Source organism: Scylla paramamosain, chromosome 30 (assembly GCF_035594125.1).
Source record: "Scylla paramamosain isolate STU-SP2022 chromosome 30, ASM3559412v1, whole genome shotgun sequence".
NCBI lineage: Eukaryota > Metazoa > Arthropoda > Malacostraca > Decapoda > Portunidae > Scylla > Scylla paramamosain.
Genome location: NC_087180.1, coordinates 3,953,663 through 3,973,784, shown reverse-complemented (window position 1 = coordinate 3,973,784; position 20,122 = coordinate 3,953,663). Strand labels below are relative to the sequence as shown.

The window sequence follows — 20,122 nt, the reverse complement described above, 5'->3', positions numbered from 1 at the left end:
TAAGGGACGTAATCACAACCGCGTCATAATGTTTTTCGCCGACACTGCTGGCGTCATAGAAATTGATCATTATCGTCACGTTCGCTGCATTGTCCGCGCATAAGCCGTCATGAATGCACGTGAAATACAGGCTGGTCTAGCAGGCATCTTGGACGATCGAGTTTATTTTTTAGGCTGTCACGACCATCGCCATGTGACAGATCTGATAAATCTTGCCAGAAAACAGGTGAAGCCATGCGTTTTCATTCTAAATACATTGAGTGACTCAAAGACCATGGGCCACTGGATTACTGTTTATCTTAATTTTCAAAGTCAGACCATAGGCTATTACGATAGCTATAACTTGCATCCCAAATACAATTCCGCTGTCTTACATCATTTTATGCAAACTTGTCCACATATGAAAATTAGCACATTAAATTATCGACTTCAGGGGTTGAATTCCCTCGTGTGTGGCATTTATTGCATGTTCTTTTGCCTTCTACTGAGTTGGCATACATTAAAACGTGCAATGTGCATTATTCACGCCACCTTCAAAAAGCATCAATATCTATATAATGACAAAAAAATTACTTGTATGGCATACGTAATATTTCGTAATATGCCGCATTGCATGCCTACGTTTTGCCCAGCCGGCAGCCGGGCGAGATGTCGTAACATCTGTAAAGCGGTAATAAGGTAGATTGGGGGTGGGGGGGGTGGGAAAGGGGGTCAATATGGGGTAATTGCTGACGGATAAGCGTCACTTCGCCATCACCTCTCAACCCAGTCGGACGTCAAAGCCTCATCTCCAAGAATGGAGCAAGCTAACAAACGTTTCATCTTGAGAACTGCGGGTGAGTACGCCATTGCCTTGCACGGCATCTGACATCTTCACCATTGTAAATTACATTAACGTTCTTTGCCAATGAATAAGAAGAGGGAGAGTGGGAGGGGAAAATAAAAACTTTTCCATTGTTCTCATCGTTTTTTTTTTTTTTTTTTTTTTCTTGTCTGTTACAGAACGCATCTCTTTCCGCTTTGGTATCTATCTGGGCGATGCTGGGGGTAAGCGAAGCCATGCTGACCATGAGGATGTCAATGTGGAGAAAATGTCAGAACCTGCAAAGAAGAAATTGATCTTTAGTGATGACGACATGTCGCCACTGCCGGCCAGCCCACCTCCTGACGCTCCATCAGGACAGGAGTCGCAACAGCAGCAGCCGACATCGCAGTCGATTCCGCCACCTCAGGAGTCGCTGATGCCGCCTCCGACCGAAGCACAGCCGCAACGGTCAGATGAGTCGGCAGTAGGCGGCAAAGAGGGTCAGGAGGTGAAGAAGAAGTCGCAGGAAAACAGAAAAAAAAAAGAATATTCCCCCTAACATGCCAGAGGACAACAGCACACCAAAACTCCCCGTTGCTCCAGCCGCTCCTCGTAAGAAGCTGGTTCCTAGAGTTATTAAAACTACGCCCGTCATTGACAGCGATGACGATGATCTCTTCGCCTTCAATTCGCAAATGTTTTGAATGAAAGAGATGTATTTGCCCTAATAAGCAATGAGCTGTATTTGTCCTAATAAAAATAAAATGTTCCATCGACTCTGCATAACCTTTCTAATAATAATAATAATAATAATAATAATAATAATAATAATAATAATAATAAGGTGACCATCCGGCATAAGTATTACGTCAGCCACGCCGCTGGTGGTCGGTGAAAGTGGAAGAGGCCGCCACTCCGCCCTGGCCGTCACAGACCCTTCCTCCAGGTAAAAAGGATGGACAGGTAACGGAACCTCGTGAGGCTGTCGCGACGACCTTGACCATAGGGGATGTATTGAGATGTCGGAGGGAACGCGTGATGGCAAGTCTCGCCACCCAGACTGTCCAGGATCCGCGCGGGCAACTAGCGCGTGACGTCCACGCGGCGGCCCATTCTAAGCCCTCAACTTCCCGTTCCCGCCCAAAAAAAAAGAAAAAAAAAAGCCTGCATGGCTGCTGGTGGCGTAAGGCCGCATGGGACCTGGCGGCGTCGCCCGCCACTTTCCTGACACGTGCAGGTCTCCCCCCACCCCATTCCCTTTCCGTCCGACCTTTGACCATCCAGCGGCGACGACCTTGGAATGTACTGAGGTTTTCGGAGGGAACACGCAATGGCAACACTCAGCCATCCCACCCTCCAGGATTCCCGTGAATGAAAGGGGGAAAGGGCGACCTACACGGCATTGCCGTCACAGCCCCCCTAACCACGCGTGTGTGTGGGCGACTTCCACGTCTGGCCGCCAGTCCACACCCCCCTCCCCCCCCCCCACTTTCACTCAATTATTTTCCACCCACCATCATTGATTCATTTAGTCATTCCATCGTCGCCGAAGGATAAGGATGCACGCCCCCCCCACCTCTCCGTCAGTGTCGCCGTCACCGTCCCGCTCCCCCCTTCCCCCCCTTGGTGTTGCCGTCGTGAATCACCACTTTCCCATTCCCAAGCCTGGACCTCCATCCTGAAATGGACTGCCACTGAAGTCTACGGAAAATTGCTGCCAGGTTCCCCATTTGCAACTTGGTGAGGTCCTGCTCGCAATATGGCATGCCATCAGAGTCGCTCCTGGGGGTGGGGGTGGGATCCCCATCCTCCCCCCCCTCCCCCCCTCCCCCTCCCCTCTCCCATCCCCCAACACCCTATTTACAGCCAGGGTCTCCATCCTGAAATGGATCGCCACTCCGGGTAATTGCCAGGGGGGTCGACCATCCTTGTATGGCAAGCCATGACGGCCCCCCATGAAATGGGGGCCGTCATGGCTTGCCATATAAGGATGGGCGACCCCCATGGCAATTTCCCAACTACTGTTGGCGGAGTCGACTCAGGAGGCGTTAACCGCCCACCCCTACTTGGATGGCCTCGGCCTCAGACTTTGCGAATGGCGCTCATTGTACCAACACAGTTTATTGTCAATATACGGCAGCCAGCTACTGCTGTGTTTCTCTGCATTCTCTGAGCAACAAACAAAACTACAAGCAAGCTAAATCTGATACATATGGTGGCCGCAGTGAAATGGAATTGACTTGGCGTCCTACAAGCGTTCCCTGTCTGCTTATCCCCTGCTACTCGATTTCTCCTGCCCACGTGCTCTGCCTGCTCGCCAGCTACTTCAGCATTCATCGCCTGCCAGCTAACTGCTACGTACGCTACCATGTCTTCTTCAATTGCTTTAGGACCTCCTTCAAATTTTCTCTTGCCTGCTTGCCCATCAGCCTGTGTTCCCATACGACTTCAAGCCGTCACCGATGCATTTCGCCAGCTATAACTGCTGTTTCTGTCGTTTCAAGACTGGATTCTTTTCAACCGTCACTGACGCATCTCGACTGCTTCATTGCTGTTGTTCCTGTCGCTTCAAGACTTTGGACTTCTCAGTCGTCAGTCTTCGCTTCAATTCTGGATCATCGACTGCTTTAGTGTTGCTGTTCCCGCCGTTTCAAGACTTAGGACTTTTCAGTCGTGTGGGTCTCCTGTACTTCTCGCCTGTCATTTTTTTGGGCGGGATCACTTGTGGCATCTCCTGCGCGCCATTTCTCCTTGTCAGTCAGTGAAGTCTTGGATGACCTTCAGGGCCAGACTCTACAGGCTGGCGCTCTTTATACCAACACAGTTTATTGTTAATATACTGCAGTCTGCTACTACTGTATTTCTCTGCATTCCCTGAACACCCATTGAATACCATAGAGCAACAAAAAGATCACAAGCAAGCTAAATCTAACACAAGATACAGATATGAGATCGTGATCGGATACAGCCAACAAACAAGGCAAGATTAACAGAATAAGAAGGGGACTAGAGCCACTGTTCTCAATTAGTGGTCCATGGTGGTCCACAGGACGTCCACTATATATGCTGATAAACGTGAAACTAAAAATTCAGTATGAACAATTTGATCAAAATAAATAATTGTCTTCACTCTATTACGTTTTTATCAAAAAAATATTGAGAATCTTCAAGTTGTAGCAGTTAAGTAATACTTTCAGTCATTTCTGAGTTTAATGTATAATGAATGTTCAAGATTCATGCCGTTATACATGATCAGGGCTTAAGTACATATTAATACTACACGTGTCAAATAGACGCGTCATACTGATGATTTCTGTCAGCTGCCGTGCGGCTACTTAATTCCTAAGTGTCTTGAACCACTGACTGAGGCTGTGGTCAGTAGACACTGGACAGCCGAGCTAATTGTATCATTTATTCTGTGATTGTTATGACCACAAATCCTGCCCCTTTCACAGCTCGCTTCCCCAAGTCACCACCTATGTAACTTGAGCGGGGCTCAACTACGGGTTACAAGGTCCTTCTGGACTCTTGCACCCTGTACAAGACAGTTGCAACACCAGGTTCTGTTCCTCTTCTTGGCTGCCACTACCTGAGTAAGCCTCCCTACCCTGCCTCCTGTGCAGCGTAGTGCAGAGCCCCCATTCACCTCCATAGGGTCCTTCTGTCCTCCTGTGGTGAATTACACATCTGAGGTCGCCAGCCTGTTTCAACTCCTACAGGCAAGGAAACACCACGACTGTCAAATCACTCCAATAGCTGGGAAAGAATCGATAGCCACATTATAGAAGTGACAGCTACAAGAAGCGACAAACACATATAAGTATCATTATGTTCTATGGAATACCGCCTTCACAAACAAGACAACATCTACCCACTTCCGTAGAGCTTTATCTCCCGCTGCTGTCCAATATTATACTCAACTTCCCAGACAACAGGCCCTGTTCCCTCACAGGAACGACACGGCTCGGGTAAAAATACTTTACTTAAATGGTCTCTGCGTCCAGGCCATTTAAGAGAGCTCAAGAACACAGTAACACATAAAAAAAAACAATAAATGTGACACAGACAAGAACAAACAGTCCACAGACAAAATGGTGGGTCCATCGACCCGCTTTAAAACGCCAAAAACTTGATGCACACACAGCCGAGGAATCCTTTAGGACTTATTTAACAAATTACGATGCCCAACAATGACTGGAAGGACTTTAAAGGTATCTGTTTCTCACCTATCATCATCATGGGCTTAGAGCTTTACTAGACAAATCATATTATCTGAATCTAAATACCCTATAAGTATATATCACGCAAATTCTTCAAGCCTCGCTCTGCCTTGAGATGCACGTCCCCTGCTGTGGTCAACTGGACAACGACTGAGAAGACAAAGGAGGGAAGCCACTCTACTTGTCCCGGGCGTCTCTCACAAGGTGGAAGGGAGGAACTCATATGACGAATGGGGAAGATACAAGGGAAGGGACAGGAGTGTGACATATTGTCTGCCGGCTCTACTTACTAGTATACTATATGGGCTGGATACATTCTGATGATTGAGTAGGGAAGACGAACTCCTCCACTAAATAATATGTGAGACTCAAAATACAAAGATAACTGGAAATATGGAAAATTAAATGAGGAAGAGGGATGACTACATGTGGAATGTTTTTACAGTAAACTGGAGCGAGTGGCCAGGCAGTTATCATACATGTACGTCTACATCCTTTCTTCCAGTTAACCTACCTTCTCTCTCTCTCTTTCTCCTCCCATCTCCATCCTTCCTTCTCACTTCCTCTTTGCCTTTCTCTCTACTTACAGAGCTCATAACAACATATATATATATATATATATATATATATATATATATATATATATATATATATATATATATATATATATATATATATATATATTCCAGGAGACAGTAGGCACCTACCGAAACGATAATTGCTCCCAGTGAGGTTTAAAACACTGGATCAGATGGTGCTGTCAACTTATCATTAAACCTAACTGTCACCTCACTGAACGTTTCCCTTTGTTTCTCATAACACATGGGGCAGTCACAGCCTGCCCTCTAAAGACAACTGTCTTCCTTCACACAAAACTACAAGCACCTAATTACACAGACACCCCCTTCACTCAAAATTAAAAATTATCATGGCGACTCCTACACCAGACTCGGAGTCCCCATCTGGGGAGGGACCACAATTGTCCCCAGGTCGGACTGCTCTTCTGATATCGACCCTAAGTGTCTTGACTCCCCCTCAACTTTTTCTTCATTAACTTCTGCAACATTCGCGGTCTTGGACCTAATTTTCAATCTGTAGAACACCACCTCTCCTCTACTAAACCTTATCTTCTTTTCCTCACTGAAACACAGGTGTATGAACCAACTGACTGTAGCCCCTTTTCTGTTCCCTTTTACTTTCTCTATCCTCATTTTCAATCCAAAACTGGATATTGGGCTTATGCGTGCAACATCTTAATCTGCTCTCATGCCCACGCTCTTGAATCTTCTGAATTTTCCATCTGACTATGACCACAGAGTCACTCTCAAACTAATTCTATTTGTGCTGTATACCTCTCACCTAACTCCTCTGTCTATAATAAATTCTTTGACTACATAACTTCCAAAGTGGAGCACATTCTGACCCTCTTCCCTTTGGCAGAGATTTCCATTCTTGGAGACTTCAATGTTCACCACCAGCTTTGGCTTTTCTCTCCCTTCAAAGACCTTCCCCTTGAACTAGCCTCCAACTTTGCTATCCTCCACGACCTAGAGCAATTGGTGCAACACCCTACTCGTATTCCTGACCGTCTTAGATATACGCCCAACATTCTTGACCATTTCCTAATTTCTAATCCTTCTGCTTATGCTGTCACCCTTTCTTCTCCATTGGGCTCCTCCGATTACAATCTCATATCTGTATCTTGTCCTATTGCTCCAATCCCTCCTCAGGATCCCCATAAGCAGAGGTGCTTCTACTGTTTTGCCTCTGTTAGTTGGGGAAACCTGAGGAGGTATTTTGCTGATTTTCCTTGGAATAACTACTGCATCCATATCAGAGACCTGTCTCTGTGTGCCTAGCACATAACAGAGGTGATAGTGTCTAGCATGGAGGCGTACATTCCTCACTCTTTTTCTCGATCTAAACTTTCCAAACCTTGGTTTAAAAGAACTTGTTCTCGTGCTATACATGATAGAGATGTGGCCCACAAAAGGTACTTGAGCCTTTCATCATCAGAATCCCATGCACTTTGTATTTCTGTCCAGAACCATGTCAAGTCTGTTCTCCAACTAGCAAAAAACTCCTTCATTAATAGAAAGTGTTAAACTCTTTCAAGATATAACTCCTCTCGTGACTTCTGGCGCCTAGCCAAATATATACCCAATAACTTTCCTTCTTCTTTTCCTCCTTTATTTCAACCAGATGGCTCCATTGCTATCACATCTATCTCTAAAGCTGAACTCTTCACTCAAACCTTTGCTAAAAACTCTACCTTGAACGATTCTGGGCTTGTTCCTCCCTCTCCACCACCCTCTGAATACTTCATCCTACCTATTAAAATTCTTCGCAACGATGCTTGCCATGCTCTCACCTGCCATAACTCTCGAAAGGTTTATGGACCTGATGAGGTCCCTCCTATTGTTTTCCGAAACTGTGCTTCCTTGCTTGCACCTTGCCTAGTCAAACTCTTTCAACTCGGTCTCTCAACATCTACCTTTCCTTCTTGCTAAAAGTTTGCCTACATTCAGTCTGTTCCTAAAAAAGGGTGACCTTTCTAATCCCTCATACTACCGTCTTATTACTTTAATTTCCTGCCTATCTGATTTTTTTTAAATCTCTTCTCAACAGGAAGATTCTTAAACATCTATCCCTTCACAATCTTCTATCTAATCGCTAGTATGGGCTCCATAAAGACCGTTCTTATGGTGATCTTCTGGCTTTTCTTATTGAGTCTTGGTCATCCTCTTTTAGAGATTTTGGTAAAACATTTGCTGTTGCCTTAGACATATCACAAGCTTTTGATAGAGTCTGGCACAAAGCTTTGATTTCCAAACTACCTTCCTAAGGCTTCTATCCTTCTCTCTCTCTGTAACTTCATCTCAAGTTTCCTTTCTGACCATTATATTACTGGTGTGGTAAACGGTCACTGTTCTCCTAAATCTATTAACAGTGGTGTTCCTTAGGGTTCTGTCCTGTCAAACACTCTCTTCTTATTATTCATCAATGACCTTCTAAACCAAACTTCTTGTCCTATCCACTCCTACGCTGATGATACCACCTTGCACTTTTCCATGTCTTTTCATAGACGTCCAACCCTTCAGGAAGTAAACTCTTCACGCAGGGAAGCCACAGAACGTCTGACTTCTAATTTTTCTAAAATTTCTGATTGGGGCAGAGCAAACTTGGTATTATTCAATGCCTCAAAAACTCAATTCCTCCATCTATCAACTCAAAACAATCTTCCAGACAACTATCCCCTCTTCTTCACAGACAATCAACTGACCCCCCTCTTCTACAATGAACGTCCTCGGTCTGTCCTTCACTTATAATCTAAACTGGAAACTTTACATTTTATCTCTAGCTAAAAACAGCTTTTATGAAGTTAGGCGTCCTGAGACGTCTCTGCCAGTTTTCGTCAACCCACCCCCCAGCTGCTAACTCTGTACAAGAGCCTTATCCGTCCATTTAATGAGTATGCTTCACATGTCTGGGAGGTGGGTTTCCACTTATACCACTCTTTTAGACAGGGTAGAATCAAAAGCTTTTCGTATCATCAACTCTTCTCCTCTAATTCACTGTCTTCAGCCTCTCTCTCACCACCGCAATGTTGCATATCTAGCTGTCTTCTACCGCGATTTTCATGCTAACTGTTCTTCTGATCTTGGTAACTGCATGCCTGCCCTCCTCCCGCGGCCTTGCTGCACAAGATTTTCTTCTTTTTCTTACCCCCTATTCTGTCCACTTCTCAAGTGCAAGAGTTAACCAGTATTCTCAGTCATTATCCTTTTCTCTGGTAAACTCTGGAACTCCCTGCCTGCTTCTGCATTTCCACCTTCTTATGACTTGAATTCCTTCAAGAAGGAGGTTTCAAGACACATATGCTTCAATTTCTGACTACCACTTTAGACCCTTTTCTGGGAGTGGCATCACAGTATTTTTTTTTTTTTTTTTTGTTGCCCTTGGTTAGTGTCTCTCATATATATATATATATATATATATATATATATATATATATATATATATATATATATATATATATATATATATATATATATATATATATATGCATAGAAGGGCACAAGGACAAAATCATTGAAGATAAAAAAGCCCACTGAGTTACCAGTCCCAAACAGAATCAGAAATAATTGCCAAAAATTGGAGGATAAGTGTCTTGAAACCTTCCTCTTGAAAGGGGTCAAGTCATAGGAAGGAGGAAATACAGAAGCAAGCAGGGAGTTCCAGAGTTTACCAGAAAAGCGAATGAAGGATTGAGAATACTGGTTAACTCTTGCATTAGAAAAGTGGACAGAATAAGACTTAGAGAAAATAGAAATTTTTGTGCAGTGAGGCTGCAGGAGAATGGGAGTCATGCAGACAGGAAGATCAGAAGAACATTTAGTGTGAAAATAGCGGTAGAAGATAGCAAGAGATGCAACACTGTGGCGATGAGAGAGAGGCTGAAGATGGTCAGTTACGGGAGAGGAATTGATAAGACGAAATGCTTTTGATTATACCCTGTCTAAAAGAGCAGTATGAATGGAATCCTCAGATACATATGAAACGTACTCAGTAGATAGATGGACAAGGACCCTGTACAGAGTTCACCAAAATTCCTAAAAGGGGATGATTAAGACTCAGTAAGGAAAACCAGAAGATCACCAGAGCTGCCGTGATGGAACTCATATTGACAATGAGATAAGGTTTTGAAGTGTTTAAGAATCTTTTTGTTGAGGATACGCTCAAAAAAAATAAATAAATAAAGTGCATGAAATTCAGGTGATGGATGGCCAGCTTTCTATCATGTATAGCATGTTAAACCAAGGTTTAGAAGATTTTGGGTGAGAGAGAGAGAGAGAGAGAGAGAGAGAGAGAGAGAGAGAGAGAGAGAGAGAGAGAGAGAGAGAGAGAGAGAGAGAGAGGAATGTACGCCTCCATGCCAGATACTGTCACCTCTGTTATGCGCTCAGCTCACAGAGACAGGCCTCTGACACAGAAGCAGTACTCATTCCAAGGAAGATCATAATAATACCTCCCCCATTTGGCAGCAGCAAAATGCCAGAGGCATCTACGCTTTGGCGGATCCTGAGGAAGAATTGGAGCAATAGGACAAGACACAGGTATGAGGTTGTGATCGGAGGAGCCCAACCAAGAAAAACTAATAGCATAAGCAGAAGGATTAGTGGTTAGGAACAGATCAAGAATATTAGGCGTATCTCCAAGATGGGCGAGAATACAGGTAGTGTGTTGCACTAATTTTTCTATGTCGTGGAGGATTGCAAAGTTAATTCACCAAGATGGTCAGTGAAGGGAGAGGAAAGCTAAAGCTGGTGGTGAATAATGAAGTCTCCAACAATGGAGATTTCTAAGAAAGAGAACAGAGTCAGGATATACTCCACTTGGGAAGTTAAGTAATTGAAGAATTTTCATATTCAGAGGAGTTAGATGAGAGCTAAACAGCACATATAGATATGTTTGAGAGTGACTGTAGTCGTAGCCAGATGGTGGACAGTTCGGAAGACTGAAAAGCGTTGGTACGAAAGCAAGTTATGTTGTTGCGCACATAGACACAACATCCAACTTTGGACTGAAAATGAGAATACAGAAAGTAGGAGGGAATAATCTAATTATAATTTTATCTTCTACAGTAAAAAAAAAATGTTCACTTTAAAAGGAAACTGGCTGAAAGTATGAACAGAGTGTTGTATTTCTGTTCACTTGTTAAGGAATGTGCTGTATTATGCAGATTTATGCAGTTAACGACACATGGGTCTAATCTATTGGCTTTTTCCCCACCCATAACTGAAATTAACCTCATTTGTTTTTGTATTTATTGGTGTGGTGGTCTGTGGCCTGAAAGGAGTTGAGAACCACTGGATTAAAGAAGTTGTAAGAAATTTGTTTATTTAGTAGGTATGGATGATGCCATGTTTGACCTCCGAGGTAATTTGACATCACTGATGGTCGTACTTGTTGCTGCTGCTACAAAATGCCTTGGCTCTGAGCACCAACACTGATAAAGGCTGAAAAACGGCGCCACTTACTGTAAAACTTTGTCAAAGGCTATGAAAACGTTGCTAAAGATCGTGAAACCATTACTGAAAAGTATAAAAGCACTGTTAAAGGTTATAAATCGTTGTTAAAGACTCTAAAAAAATTTTTTAGGAGTTTTTTAAAAGGTAGCTTAAGGCTGTAAAACAATGCTCATAAAGAATGGTACAAAAGTGAAACAGGATCAATCAAGGTTAATGAAGAATAATCAAGATCAGTCATATTTAACAAAGGCTCATTCTAGAACAATCTAATGTTGTGCAGTACCTCAACCAGTCAGATTACATATAATGTAACATTGTGCAATACCACTGCAACCATCTCATGGTAAACCATCTCATGGTTAACCATGAGTTACTGTGACCTAGAGTTACAGCAGTTGTGGGAAGGGTGCAGGAGTCACAAGGAAATCTGTGCACCCATATTTGAGCCCTGCCCTGAGTACACATAAGAGGTGGCTCAGTGAAGCTAGTCTAGGTGTGGCAGCTTGGTGAAGGGGTTAGGAATTGTGCTTGAAACAATATATATATATATATATATATATATATATATATATATATATATATATATATATATATATATATATATATATATATATATATATATATATATATATAAACGACACCAGCCAAGGGCATCAAAATCCAGTAAAAAAAAAAAAGGTCCACTGAGATGCCAGTCTCCGAATAGGGTCTAAAGTGGTAATAAAAAATTGAAGGATAAGTGTCTCGAAACCCTCTTGAAGGAATTCAAGTCACAGAAAGGTGGAAATATATAAGCAGGCAGAAAATTCCAGAGTTTACCAGATGAATGACTGAGAATACAGGTTAACTCTTGCATTAGAGGTGGACGGAATAGGGGTGTGAGAAAGAAGAAAGTGTTATGCAGCGAGGCTGTGGGAAGAGGGGAGGCATGCATTTAGCAAGATCAGAAGAGCAGTTACCATGAAAATAGCGGTAGAATATAGCAAGATATGCAACACTGCGGCGATGAGAAGGAGGCTAAAGACAGCCAGTTAGAGAACAGTACGAGTGGAACCCCCAGAGATATGTGAAACATACTCCATACATGGCTAGATAAGACACCTGTACAGAGTTGGCAGCTGGAAGGGTGAGAAAAATTGGCACAGATCACTCAGAACGCCTAACTCCATAGAAACTGTTTTACCTAGAGATGAGATGTGAAGTTTCCAGTTTAGATTATAAGAAAAGGACAGACTGAGGATGTTCAGTGTGGAAGAAGGGGACAGTTGAGTGTCATTGAAGAAGAGGGGATAGTTGTCTGGAGGGTTGTGTCAAGTTGATAGATGGAGGAATTGTTTTTGAAGTATTGAACAATAATAAGTTTGCTCTGCCCCAATCAGAAATATTAGAGAGATCAGAGGTCAGGCTTTCTGTGGCTTCCTTGTGTGAACTGTTTGCTTCCTGAAGGATTGGACGTCTACAAAAAGGCGTAAAAAACGTGCATGGTGTTATCATCAGCAAAGGAGCAGATACGACAAGAAGTTTGGTTTAGAAGGTCATTGATGAATAATAAGAAGAGAGTGTTTGACAGGACAGAACCCTAAGGAACACCACTGTTAATAGATTTAGGAGAACAGTGACCGTCTACCACAACAGTAATATAAAGGTCAGAAAGGAAACTTGAGATGAAGTTACAGAGAGAGAAGGATAGAAGCCTTAGGAAGGTAGTTTGGAAATCAAAGCTTTGTGCCAGACTCTATCAAAAGCTTGTGATATGTCTAAGGCAACAGCAAAAGTCTCACCAAAATCTCTAAAAGAGGATGACCAAGACTCAATAAGGAAACCCAGAAGATCACTAGTAGAGCGGCCTTAACGGAACCCATACTGGCGATCAGATAGAAGATTGTGAAGGGATAGAGGTTTAAGAATCTTCCTGTTGAGAATATACTAAAAATCTGTAGATAGGCAGAAAATTAAAGCAATAGGACGGTAGTATGAGGAATTAGAAATGTCACCCTTTTTAGGAACAGGCTGAATGTAGGCAAACTTCCAGCAAGAAGGAAAGGTAGATGTTGACAGAGTTAACAGTTTGACTAAGCAAGGTGCAAGCAAGGAAGTACAGTTTCGGAAAACAATAGGAGGGACCCCATCAGGTCTATAAGCCTTCCGAGGGTTTAGGCCAGCGAGGGCATGGAAAACATCACTGCAAAGAATTTTAATAGGTAGCATGAAGTAGTCAGAGGGTAGAGGAGAGGGAGGAACAAGCCCTGAATCGTCCAAGGTAGAATTTTTAGCAAAGGTTTGAGTAAAGAGTTCTGCTTTAGAGATAGATGTGATAGCAGTGGTGCCATCTGGTTGAAATAAAGGAGGAAACGAAGAAGCAAAATTATTGGAGGTATTTTTTGGCTAGGTGCCAGAAAGTTTGACACTTTCTATTAATGAAGGAAATTTTTGCAAGTTGGAAAACAGGCATGATGTGACTCTGGGCAGAAATATAAAGCGCATGAGATTCTGGTGATGGAAGGCCATCTCTCTATCATGTATAGCACAAGAACAGGCTGCATTAAACCAGGTTTTGGAAGGTTTATGTGGAGAAAAAAAGTGAGGAATGTACCAGACACTGTCACCTCTGTTATGCGCTCAGCACAGAGAGACATGGACATGGAAGCAGCAGAGACTCTGACATGGAAACAGCAGTCATTCCAAGGAAAATCAGCAAAATATCTCCTCAGATCACCCCAGCTGGCAGAGGCAAAGTGCCAGAGGCACCTCCGATTATGGGAATCCTGAGGAGGGATTGGAGCGATAGGATTGCGATCAGAGGAGCCCAACGGAGAAGATAGGGTGACAACATAAGCAGAAGAATTAGAGATTAGGAAAAGGTCAAGAATACTGGGTGTATTTCCAAGACGGTCAGGAATGCAAGTCGGGTGTTGCACCAAGTGTTCTAGGTCGTGGAGGATTGCAAAGTTAAAGGGTAGTTCACAAGGATGGTCAGTGAAGGGAGATGAAAGCCAAAGCTGGTGGTGAACATTGAAGTCTCCAAGAATGGAGATCTCTGCAAAAGGGAAGAGAGTCAGGCTGTGCTCCACTTTGGAAGTTAAGTAGTCAAAGAATTTCTTATAGTCAGAAGAGTTAGGTGAGAGGTATACAGCACAGATAAATTTAGTTTAAGAGTGACTCTGTAGTCATAGTGGAAATTTCGGGAGATTCAAGAGCGTGGGCATGAGAGCAGGTTAAGTCGTTGTGCACATAGACGCAACATCCAACTTTGGATTGAAAATGAGGATAGAGAAAGTAGGAGAAAACAGAAAAGGGGCTACCGTAAGTTGACTCAGACACTTGTGTTTCAGTGACGGAAAGAAGATGAGGTCTAATAGAGGAGAGGTTGTGTTTTATATATATATATATATATATATATATATATATATATATATATATATATATATATATATATATATATATATATATATATATATATATATATATGCACACACACACACACACATACACCGTGGTGCAGGTGTTTGGTGTCAGTAGGAAATCGTTGTAATATATGTGTGTGTGTGTGTGTGTGTGTGTGTGTGTGTGTGTGTGTGTGTGTGTGTTTGTGTGTATGCACACTCAAACGCACACAGAAACATATTTTTTACAACGAATCTTTATCCCAACGCTGGCATCAAACACCTGCAGCGGGCTTCTCTCGTAAAGATAGGGAAGCAAGTGGTGCATGTGTGTGTGTGTGTGTGTGTGCGTGCGTCTGTGTGTGTGTGTATGTGTGTGTGTGTGTGTGTGTGTGTGTGTGTGTGTGTGTGTGTGTGTGTGTGTGTATGTGTGTGCGTGTTCATGACAATTCGAATCACTGCGTGGTAATGGGTAACCTAGTGGCCGCGGCAACATATGGCCCCCAGAGGATTAGCTTCCAACCCGCCACCCTGCTCGACATTAACATTGTAATCAGATTCACAAAACTCCATCCAAAAATAGATAAATTCTTCCAAAGCATCTTTGTTGTCATAAATCCTGAGTGGAAGCAGAATTACTTTTTCATCAAGCTCATATACTTCAAGACTGTGGCAGTCTCCAGTGTTTAACGTGTGCTGCTACTGGGAGACAGAGCACCGAACATCAGACTGCGTCGATATCCGAAGATGTGAAGACTGTCAGGCAGCCTGCAGAAAACGACTTTGGTCTTCCGCAAGCAGACTGATGAGATCAACAAGGTGGCGCTCACCAGTTATGAGGTCTCCCGACCCCTTGCTTGCCAGATGAAGCTATTCTCCATTATCAAAAATTGCCTTGTCACCATGGTAACCTCCGTCTGTCCAGAGCAGCATTATGTCTTTGGGGGTATGAGCCTTTCATCCCACATCGTTCGTCGTCGCATCGGGGTGTTGACAACGTGCAAGATTCATTAAAACCCACTGCCCAACCCTCGTTGCCCTTTCCCTGGTTCTTGACAAAAGCACCGACAGGAAAGACACTTGCCCAGCTAGTTATTATCATCCATGGGGTCACTGCTGACCTCCAGGTGTGAAGCAACACTCTTTTCACCTTTCCAGTCGTGTATGTGACGACCGATTACTGGTGAGAAGAAAGACACTGTTTCACTACTAGTGCGCCACTGTGAGGCTGCCGAACACACACACGCCATCCACAAGGTGCACTGCATAATCCACTAAGAGTTGCCGTGCACTAAGTCTGCCAGCCTTGTGGATGTTATGTCAATCGTGGTGAAGATCGTCAACTTCATCCTCTCCCGCAGCCTAATCACCACCAATTCCAGGTGTTGATGGACAACGTCAACGAGTAGTAGGGCAATCTGCTCTAGCTCGCTAAATCGTGAAACCATGCTGTCATGTGTGTGTGTGTGTAAGCTGCGCAAGAAATTGGCACTTTCCTCTCTTAGAGCAAACTTCCCTATGCTGATGATTTCTGCAACTCGCGATGCTAGCTCATTTGGCCATACTGACGGACATATCACTGCCCACATGAACGACCTCAATATGAAGCTGCAAGGCAAGGATATCCTAGTGACAAACATGCCTCAAACATTACCGCCTTTGAGGCTGAGCTGTGCTTGTTGGAGACAGTTGGAAAATGCTCAGTTTGTGCATTTTCCTCACCTGACTGCTTGCGTCCCTGATGACGGGGACCTGTGGATATTTGCATCCGTGTTATTGCCTCGCTGCGGATTGTTGCACGAGTCAGGCTGCGGACTTAAAGTTGTTCACCACTTCTTTGATTTCCTTGTGAATGACGCCCCTGCCATCCTGCAGATAGTGTTATTAGAGATGCAGTGCAACAACAAACTCAGGGCTAAGTTCCGCACCTCCTCTCTGCCGTTTTTTTTTTTTTTTAACGATCTCGTCCTCCCTTCCGGCAAATTTCCAAATTACATCGCTCATATTCAACACAGTGGCCATGTTTGGCAGCACTTATCTGTGAACACCTGTGAACAGCTCCTCTCAAAAATGAAGTATCACCTTCGCTCCTGACTCTTGGACCGCCATCTCAATTAAATGTTTCTGTTGTCTATTTCATCCATCGAGCTGGACAATGAAACACTTATTCAAGGTAAACAGCACAAATTGTCTCACTAATTTGTATGCTTTCCAATCAAATTCTGGTATAAAGTCAGTGTGGGGCTCTCATCCCTCCGGCTCACGGGCTGCTCCTCAGTCTCGTCTGGCCCTTGCCCTAAAAAGGTTGTTCGCCGCTACTGTAGAGAAAGATGAAGAGGAGGAGAGAACAGGGGAGGAGGAGGAGGAGGAGGAGAAAGAGAAGTATGAGAAAAGAAAGAAAGTAAAAAAGGGAAAAATGGAATAGAATAAGATTATATGCAAAGAAGCAGCAAGTTTACAAGAGGAAACTGAGGAGAAGGAAGAGAAGCGAATAGATATAACAGGACATTTATGAATAGGAGGATAGGGAAGAAGAGAGGCAATTGAAAGGGAATGATAGGTTAATCAGTGCATGTGATTACATAGGAAAGCTAAAAGAGAAAGAGAGAAAAAAGAGAAGAATGTGGAAACCTTTTTTGTAAATAGAATATCGGTCTGACTGAGAATACTAGTCTTGTCTTCATATTATGGCAGTCTTACAAAATAAAATTATGGTTTTGAGTCCTTCACGCTCGAGCCACATCGAAACTACTGGTTTGAATGGCTCGAAACTTTCAGGGAGGTTTCTTTGAAATGGATATCAGAATAAAAGTAAAAAACTGGTCGACATTTCTCTTACAAAGAAAATCCCAACGATTTCAACAGAATATCGGTAATCCCAGCATCGGCCTCCGCCGCAGATCGGCTACCGAGGACATGTTAGATCAGAAAATTCTGTTATCTGTACGATATTTTTTGATATTCTTAAACGGTTGTTCTTAGTAGTTCTCCAGTGGTCTGACAGAGGACTCTTTCCAGCTGATACGAACACCCATCCACTATCATAGAAGATGTGCAATCACGAGTTATTACTACAGTTCCCTTTCTTGACTTTTCTGACAAGTTTATCTATGGATAGTCCCGTAATGAGTCACGACAGGAGACGAGTGGTGTCGTCTGTCCAGGTGCTAGTAAACATGGATTAAGGAAATGACATGTGCAGTACCTGCACGTCAGCCACTCATTCAAATGGAAGATTAGGATCTTTTATATGGCCTTCATCTCACAAAGCCTTTACGTCTTCTTAATACTAAACTTAATACACTTACCTTACTTGGAAAAAGAGTGGTCAGCATCCCTGTATTTGAGTCTGTCGCCTGAAAATAAATTTTCACATTATATATGTTGCACAAGATATTGTACAATAACATATTCGTACACAATGGATGTTTTTAATCTTCTTATTTCACATTTTATGAATATCAAGAGGAGTACAGTCATGCACAACAGTGATGTTTTCTGCTAGCCTTATAGGAGTCTCACTTTTGCAACTCACCTTTCCATTTCGCTTGGCATTTCCTGAAGACTCGTTAGCGTCTCGGACTGCCTGAGATTTGTGCGAAATTTTATCTTGGATTTCGTTTTTCTTTTCGTTGGTGCCTTGATCATCCTTATCTTTTCCATGCTGATTGTTGTCTACAGTTGCTTCTTCGTCCCTTTCATACCGACCAACATTTCTGCCATTATCACCTTTGAGTTTATCGTCCTCTTCCACATGCGTGACATTGTACTTAGCGTCTTTCTCCTCCTCTTTCTTTGCTTCTTGAGCATCGCGCTTTTTGTTTTCGTTGTTTCCATTATTTTTAATGTCGTCCATTTCGTTCTTATCGTCTCTCTTTGTGTTTGGAGTATCAGATTTTTCGTCTTGAATGTTCTTTTCGTTGTCTTTTATATCGTGAGCCTCATCACTGTCACGTGAGGCGGTTTCATTCTTGAACTGAGAGTGCGTATCAGTGAGCTCTTCAGGTTTTTTTGACACCTCACTCGCACCATAGTTCTTTTTTGTCATACTCTGATGATCCTGAATAAAAGTCGGTTTCCCAGCGCTCACTCTATATTCTCGGTCTTGGTGCAGGAGAAAACCTTTGAGTTGTTCTATATTAAAGGTCGTGGAATCTTTTCTTATAAAGTTTATGAATAACAAGGTGAGAAATATGGCGACCAAAATAAAGTACATCTTTGCCGCAGCACGTGGTATACGACACCAGCCTGTGGAAGAAAGATGCTCAGGGTTATAAAGTGTGTGTGGTGAGTAGTCGTGCATTGGAATGTTACTTGAAATTGATGGTATTGTTATAGAAAGAAAAAGTTACATCTTAAGAACATCTTTTTCCCAACTGACTTTCAATACAAACGAGTAGATAGACCAATACACATACTTACGCATGGTCCTGAATTGAAGGATAGAATTTGCTTGCATTTTTTTTTTTTTTTTTTTGTCACCCCCTGACTTGGAAGTTCTTCCGTGAAGTAAAACAAAAACAAAAAAAATCAGCAAACAATATCTGCTACTACAACAATTAAGAAGTCATATAAACTAAGTTAAAGAAAGATTCTCTTAGAAAACGGAATTATAAAGTTAAAAAAAAACAAGCAGCAGTTCAATTGGAGGAACACATTTCCATTACTAAATCACTTGACTGCATTAGAGTTCCTATTCTTTTGCTTTTACCACTAATACTAGTATATCCAAATGAGGGTTCGTCAGGCGTTCAGCAACAATATTAGCTGTTGGCCTTTTTTTTGTACAGACCGTATTTCCACGGTTCACACGGTTACCTCTATAAGATTGTCTGGACGCAACAAAAAAATAAATAAATAATAAATAAAAAAAATAATAATATATATATTAAGTTTTAAGGGGAGACAACTATACTTCGGTGTTGTTCGTGAAACTCCACAGAGGCTACTGTGGAAAGAGGCGCGATGTATCCGAGGAAAGACGTGAACACCTGCTCCGCCGAACCAACTCTGATTTACCGTAGCATATGTTACTGAAAGAGCACCTGTCATTATGATTTCCTCTGCTGGGATTCTATTCTTTCCAACATTGTTTTTATTATTTTCTCTTCTTAACTCTACACGGTCTTATCGAATCATCGATTTCTCGTTTTCACAATTTCTTGTTCACCAGAAAACAAATTCGTTTTATTAAAGTCTGGTATCCTTGTGGCGTCCAAGAAAATGATATGCAAACACTAAAAAAATAATATCTTATATCTTATGAGACACATTACTTGAGTGTAGTGCATTGGTTTAATAATTTTCTTTTGCTTTAAGTATCTAAACTGTGGACAAGCTGTGAGAAATTTTGCATAATGTATTTAAGATATTTGTAGTAAATAAAAAAAAAGAAAGAAAGAAAGAAATCTGGGAGTTTAAGGATATATTTGATACCCACAATGTCTTCCTTCATTGACATCTGCCTAAGTAACGGTAAGATCAGGCAGAAATTAAGAAAATAGTTCAGTCATTCATATGCCGTCCTTACCTTCATGAAGCCAGTAGACATATTTCGCACATTTCAACAATCGTGCCTCCGCAAGTTTGTAGCGAAGATGCTAGGGATTCCACACTCCCAGATCCATGTTCATTTACTAACTGTAAAAACTTCTCCCTGTCTTACCTCATGGCAATAACTGA

The 20,122-nt window shown here is 42.5% G+C and overlaps 1 protein-coding gene across 1 annotated transcript in view; it reads right to left on the bottom strand.

Moving 5' to 3' along the window:
- Window positions 1-19,365, bottom strand: part of LOC135116173 (uncharacterized) — a 55,791-nt gene extending 36,426 nt beyond the window's left edge. Inside the window, exons 1-3 of the mRNA XM_064033458.1 lie at window positions 18,863-19,365; window positions 17,976-18,688; window positions 17,749-17,796 (exon numbers count right to left, since the gene is read on the bottom strand). Of these exons, the coding sequence (XP_063889528.1) occupies window positions 17,749-17,796; window positions 17,976-18,688; window positions 18,863-18,899 (798 nt within the window). The 5' untranslated portion in view covers window positions 18,900-19,365. The remainder of the gene's footprint in view (window positions 1-17,748; window positions 17,797-17,975; window positions 18,689-18,862) is intronic.
- Between the last annotated feature and the right edge of the window lie 757 nt (window positions 19,366-20,122).